Source organism: Leucoraja erinacea, unplaced genomic scaffold, assembly GCF_028641065.1.
Source record: "Leucoraja erinacea ecotype New England unplaced genomic scaffold, Leri_hhj_1 Leri_120S, whole genome shotgun sequence".
In the NCBI taxonomy this organism is placed as follows: Eukaryota; Metazoa; Chordata; class Chondrichthyes; order Rajiformes; family Rajidae; genus Leucoraja; species Leucoraja erinaceus.
The window spans coordinates 185,001-191,938 of record NW_026575462.1 but is presented as its reverse complement, the minus strand read 5'-3'; the positions used below and the strand labels follow the sequence as shown (position 1 = coordinate 191,938).

General features: G+C 50.7%; 1 protein-coding gene across 1 annotated transcript in view; it reads right to left on the bottom strand.

Annotated features, from left to right (window-relative positions):
- Nucleotides 1–2,803: 2,803 nt before the first annotated feature.
- The window catches only part of LOC129715505 (5'-3' exonuclease PLD3-like), a 27,753-nt gene continuing 23,618 nt past the window's right edge, over nucleotides 2,804–6,938 (bottom strand). The window contains exons 13-14 of the mRNA XM_055665377.1: nucleotides 6,622–6,721; nucleotides 2,804–3,045 (exon numbers count right to left, since the gene is read on the bottom strand). Of these exons, the coding sequence (XP_055521352.1) occupies nucleotides 2,837–3,045; nucleotides 6,622–6,721 (309 nt within the window). The 3' untranslated portion in view covers nucleotides 2,804–2,836. The remainder of the gene's footprint in view (nucleotides 3,046–6,621; nucleotides 6,722–6,938) is intronic.

Below are 6,938 nucleotides of genomic sequence, written 5' to 3'. Positions count from 1 at the left end.
GCAGTAAGGAACTAAGCGGACACTAGTCAGTCTGCATTTTGCAACTACAATCGGAGGTAGACAAAAACGCTGGAGAAACTCAGCGGGTGAGGCAGCATCTATGGAGCAAATTCCTTCACCCGCTGAGTTTCTCCAGCTTTTTAGTCAACCTTCGATTTTTCCAGCATCTGCAGTTCTTTCTTAAACATTTTATCTACAAGCGGAAATGCATTGGGCGAACCATGTTGGTTGCTGCCTGTTAAGATGGCGGCCGAGAACACTGCTCGAATGGTGAATAACGACACAAAGTGCTGGAGTAACTCAGCGGGACAGGCAGCATCTGCGGAGAACGTGGAGAGGTGACTTTTCGGATCGGGGACCCTTAGTTTAGTTTAGAGACACAGCGCGGAAACAGGCCCTTCGGCCCACCGAGACTGCTATCCCAACACACACTGGGGACAATTTACAATCTTTACCGAAGCCAATTTAACCTACAAGCCTGGAGAATTCTTTATTCTTAGAATGAAGGGGAGGTCATTTAAGACTGAGGTGAGAAAAAACTTTTTCTTTTCCACCCAGAGAGTTGTGAATTGTGTATTCACTGGAGTTTAGAAGGATGAGCGGGGGGGTATCTTGTAGAAACATATAACATTATAAAAGGACTGGACAAGCTAGATGCAGGAAAAATGGTCCCAATGTTGGGGCGAGTCCAGAACCAGGGGCCACACACACAGTCGTAGAATAAAGGGGAGGCCATTTAAGACCGGGGTGAGAAAAAACTTTTTCACCCAGAGAGTTGTGTGAATTTGTGGAATTCCCTGCCACAGAGGGCACAGTGGAGGCCAAGTCACTGGATGGATTTAAGAGAGAGTTAGATAGAGCTCTAGGGGCTAGTGGAGTCGAGGGATATGGGGAGAAGGCAGGCACGGGTTATTGATTGGGGACGATCAGCCATGATCACAATGAATGGCGAATGGTGCTGGCTCGAAGGGCCGAATGTGGCGGGGATGGGGGGGGGAGGGGTAATAAAGAATCCTAAAGAGAGGAGGAGGGCAGGACAAAGCCTGGCGATTGATAGGTGGATACGGGCGAGGGGGGGGGGGGGGTTGATGGATGAGGGGTCCCAACCCAAATCGCCACCAGTCCACGCTCTCCAGAGATGATGTCTCGCCAGAGCCCGCTGAGGTACTCCAGCACTTTGTGCCTTTCTTTGGTCAACCGGCATCTGCAGTTACCGGCATCTGCAAGTCAGACCCGACACTCAATGTGAGGAGGAGAAACTCAGCGGGTGCAGCAGCATCTATGGAGCGAAGGAAATAGGCAACGTTTCGGGCCGAAACCCAAGAAGGGTTTCGGCCCGAAACGTTGCCTATTTCCTTCGCTCCATAGATGCTGCTGCACCCGCTGAGTTTCTCCAGCTTTTTTGTGTAACCTTCGATTCTCCAGCATCTGCAGTTCCCTCTTAAACTCAATGTGAGGAGTTGACTCAGGCAGGCTATTGTGTCTTGACACTTCCCGCTGACTCGAAACCTCCCATTGTTGCCAACCCGATCCACTAAACCATTTGTTTTCGAAGTCAGCGGAGAGACCAGCAGCAACTATTTTTTTTTTTTTTTTTTTTTTTTTTAAGTTCGTGAGTTCAAGGAGCAGAAACGGGCCATTCGGCCCATCGAGTCTGCTCCGCCATTCAATCACGGCTGTTCTATCTCTCCCTCCTACCCCATTCTCCTCACAACCTCTGATACCCGCACTAATCAAGAATCTGTCTGTCTCTGCCTTCAAAATATCCATGGACTTGGCCTTGGCAGAGAATCCCACAGATTCACATGTTCATGAGTGATAGGAGCAGAATTAGGCCATTCGGCCCATCAATACGATTCCACCCTTTCATCATGGCTGGTCTATCTCTCTCCCTCCCAACCCCATTCTCCTGCCTTCTCCCCATAACCTCTGACACCCGCACTGATCAAGAATCTATCCATCTCTGCCTTAAATATATCCACTGACTTGTGGCCTCCACAGCCGTCTGTGTGGCAAAGAATTCCACAGATTCACCACCCTCTGGCTAAAGAAATTCCTCCTCATCTCCTTCTTAAAAGAACGTCCCTTAAGGAGGAGGGTTGAGGGGAGAGAGAGGGGGAGGGGGAGAGAGGGAGAAGGAGGAAGGAGAGAGAGGGGGAGAGAGGGAGAGAGAGAGGGAGGGAGAGAGAGGGAGAGAGAGACGGAGAGAGAGAGAGGGGGAGAGAGGGGAGAGGGGGGTGAGAGAGGAGAGAGAGGGAGAGAGAGAGAGAGAGAGAGGGGGGGGGGGAGAGAGGGAGATGGGGGGAGGATTGGGGAGAGAGGGAGAGGGGAAGAGAGGGAGGGGGGGGAGGGGGGGGATTGGGAGAGGGGGGAGGAGAGAGGGAGAGAGGGGGAGGGGGGGATGGGGAGAGGGAGAGGGAGAGGATTGGGGAGAGGGGGAGGGAGAGGGGAGAGGGGAGGGGGAGAGGAGGGGGAGTTCATAAGTAATAGGAACAGAATTAGGCCACTCAGCCCATCAAGCCTACTCTGCCATTCAATCACGGCTGATCTATCTGTCCGTCCAGACCCCGTTCCCCTGCCTTCCCCCCGTAACCCCGGACTCCCGCACTAATCAAGAATCCGGCAAAACAAAAAAAAAAAAGAAAATTCCCGCCCAGTTTTCCGGGGAATAAAAAAAGTGCGGGATTGAAGGGGGAATAAGTTCATCAGCGAAAGTGGCTTAATGAGGCTTCTCCGCCGTTCAACCGTGGCCATTCGATCTATCTCTCCCTCCAAACCCCACCCCACCCCACTCCCCCCCCCGGCTTCCGCCCCGCGGGACCGCTCACTGCTCCTCCTACTCCTGGGGGTGCAGGCACTTCTCCACCCCTCTGCTGCCCAGCTCCAGAGTGTGGTTGGAGTTCCAGTCTCGCAGGAAGACGGCCGTGAGTTGGCTCTGCACTGTGCCGGTGCTGCCGCTGCTGCCGGCTCCGATCCCGGTCTGGTTTATCACCAGCCCCGCTCCGGCAGTCCGGATAAAGTAGTCTTCAGACCAGTTGGAGGTGCCTGCACCGGACAGAGAAGATGGAGTGAGTCTCACGAGCGCTGTGGGGGGATGGGGGGGGAGAGACGAGCGGGAGAGAGACGAGGGCCAGATAGGCTGCATCCCAGAGTACTTAAGGAAGTAGCTCCAGAAATAGTGGATGCATTAGTAATAATAGTAAGAATAATCTTTCAAAACTCTTTAGATTCTGGAGTAGTTCCAGAGGATTGGCGGGTAGCAAACGTAACCCTACTTTTTAAGAAGGGAGGGAGAGAGAAAACGGGGAATTACAGACCAGTTAGCCTAACATCGGTAGTGGGGAAACTGCTAGAGTCAGTTATTAAAGATGGGATAGCAGCACATTTGGAAAGTGGTGAAATCATTGGACAAAGTCAGCATGGATTTACAAAAGGTAAATCATGTCTGACGAATCTTATAGAATTTTTCGAGGATGTAACTAGTAGCGTGGATAGGGGAGAACCAGTGGATGTGGTGTATCTGGACTTCCAGAAGGCTTTCGACAAGGTCCCACATAAGAGATTAGTATACAAACTTAAAGCACATGGCATTGGGGGTTCAGTATTGATGTGGATAGAGAACTGGCTGGCAAACAGGAAACAAAGAGTAGGAGTAAACGGGTCCTTTTCACAATGGCAGGCAGTGACTAGTGGGGTACCGCAAGGCTCAGTACTGGGACCCCAGCTATTTACAATATATATTAATGATCTGGATGAGGGAATTGAAGGCAATATCTCCAAGTTTGCGGATGACACTAAGCTGGGGGGCAGTGTTAGCTGTGAGGAGGTTGCTAGGAGACTGCAAGGTGACTTGGATAGGCTGGGTGAGTGGGCAAATGTTTGGCAGATGCAGTATAATGTGGATAAATGTGGGGTTATCCATTTTGGTGGCAAAAACGGGAAAGCAGATTATTATCTAAACGGTGGCCGATTGGGAAAGGGGGAGATGCAGCGAGACCTGGGTGTCATGGTACACCAGTCATTGAAGGTAGGTAGGCATGCAGGTGCAGCAGGCAGTAAAGAAAGCGAATGGTATGTTGGCTTTCATAGCAAGAGGATTTGAGTATAGGAGCAGGGAGGTTCTACTGCAGTTGTACAGGGTCTTGGTGAGACCACACCTGGAGTATTGCGTGCAGTTTTGGTCTCCGAATCTGAGGAAGGACATTCTTGCCATAGAGGGAGTGCAGAGAAGGTTCACCAGACTGATTCCTGGGATGCCAGGACTTTCATATGAAGAAAGACTGGATAGACTCGGCTTGTACTCGCTAGAATTTAGAAGATCGACGGGGGATCTTATAGAAACTTACAAAATTCTTAAGGGGTTGGACAGGCTAGATGCAGGAAGATTGTTCCCGATGTTGCGGAAGTCCAGGACAAGGGGCCACACACACAGTTTAAGGATAAGGGGGAAATCTTTTAGGACCGAGATGAGAAAAACATTTTTTTACACACACAGAGAGTGGTGAATCTGTGGAACTCTCTGCCACAGAGGGTAGTTGAGGCCACAGTTCATTGGCTATATTTAAGAGGGAGTTAGATGTGGCCCTTGTGGCTAAGGGGATCAGGGGGTATGGAGAGAAGGCAGGTACAGGATACTGAGTTGGATGATCAGCCATGATCATATTGAATGGCGGTGCAGGCTCGAAGGGCCGAATGGCCTCTACTCCTGCACCTATTTCCTATGTTTCTATGTAAGGGCGACACAAAATGCTGGAGTAACAGGCAGCATCCTGAGACACTCTCATTGAATAACACAGACACATAGAAAGTAGGTGCAGGAGTAGGCCATTCGGCCCTTCGAGCCAGCACTGCTCCTCATCCATCAGCCACCCCCCCTCCCCCCCTCGCCTGTATCCACCTATCGCTTGCCAGTCTTTGTCCTGCCCTCTCCTCTTTTTTAGGATTCTTCCCATCCCCGTCACTGATCATCTAAAATCATCGCCCAGTCCTTTGGTTTAGTTTATGGTTTAGAGATACAGCGCGGGCCCTTCGGCTTGTCACCTGGTCCCGCCGACCAGCACATCCCCTAATCCATCCCGATCCCATTTGTGAAAATAAACCACCCACACACACACACACTCGCCATAATGAAGAATCGGAGTAAATCTAAAAGCCCATGTCCGCAAACCCCCACTTTTTTTATTGTCCCATCCCGGTCAATGATCAGCTTTCATCATGCATAAGTTCCTTTGAGTATAGGAGCAGGGAGGTTAAAAATCTACTGCAGTCGTAACAGGTCGTTAGAGATACAGCGCGGAAACAGGCCCTTCAGCCCACCTGGTCCGCGCCGACCAGCGATCCCCGCACACTAACACTATCCTACACACACACACACACTCGGGACAATTTTTACATTTTACAGAAGCCCATTAACCTACAAACCCGCACGTCTTTGGAGTGTGGGAGGAAATGTTAGCTTTCCATTGCAAAAGGATTTGAGTATAGGAGCAGGGAGGTTCTACTGCAGTTGTACAGGGTCTTGGTGAGACCACACCTGGAGTATTGCGTACAGTTTTGGTCTCCAAATCTGAGGAAGGACATTCTTGCCATAGAGGGAGTGCAGAGACGGTTCACCAGACTGATTCCTGGGATGTCAGGACTGTCTTATGAAGAAAGACTGGATAGACTTGGTTTATACTCTCTAGAATTTACGAGATTGAGAGGGGATCTTATAGAAACTTACAACATTCTTAAGGGGTTGGACAGGCTGGATGCAGGAAGATTGTTCCCGATGTTGGGGAAGTCCAGGACAAGGGGTCACAGCTTAAGGATAAGGGGGAAATCCTTTAAAACCGAGATGAGAAGAACTTTTTTCACACAGAGAGTGGTGAATTTCTGGAACTCTCTGCCACAGAGGGTAGTTGAGGCCACACAGTTCATTGGCTATATTTAAGAGGGAGTTAGATGTGGCCCTTGTGGCTAAGGGGATCAGGGGGTATGGAGAGAAGGCAGGTACGGGATACTGAGTTGGATGATCAGCCATGATCATATTGAATGGCGGTGCAGGCTCGAAGGGCCGAATGGCCCTACTCCTGCACCTAATTTCTATGTTTCTATGTTTCTATGAGACGAGGGGGAGATGTGTTAAAGACATTCTTGCCATAGAGGGAGTACAGAGAAGGTTCACCAGACTGATTCCTGGGATGGCAGGACTTTCATATGAAGAAAGACTGGATAGACTCGGCTTGTACTCGCTAGAATTTAGAAGATCAACGGGGGGATGAGAGAAGGCAGGTACGGGATACTGAGTTGGATGATCAGTCATGATCATATTGAATGGCGGTGCAGGCTCGAAGGGCCGAATGGCCTCTACTCCTGCACCTAATTTCTATGTTTCTATGAAACCGGAGCACCCGGAGAAAACCCACGCAGGTCCCACGGGGAGAACGTGCAAACTCCGTACAGACAGCGTCCGTAGTCGGGATCGAACCCGGGTCTCCGGCGCTGTGAGGCAGCAACTCTACCGCTGCGCCACCGTGCCTTATATCGTGCGGAGTGAGGGGGAAGGGGGAGGGGAGAGGAGAGGCAGGACAGGGGAGAGCAGGGGAAAGAATCCCCGCCCTCCAGCCCCACTCTACTCACCAATGTAGGCCACGCGGTCCGTCACCATGTACTTGTTGTGATTCACTCTGCTGTGGGGGATTCTCAGCTGCTCCTCTGTGGATGGAACCTGAAAGATTCTCTGCAATAGACAGCAAGAAAACAATGGTTTGCATTGATGGGTGAGTTGTTCCGGAGATCTAACATCACAAGCTATTAATATATTTTGATTGCGGAGACTAGTCGGCTCTTGGTGAGTAAGGGCGTCAAAGGTTACGGGGAGAAGGCAGGAGACTGGGGTCGAGATGTCTAGGCGTTCCAGGAACAGAATTAGGCCATTCGGCCCATCGAGTCCACTC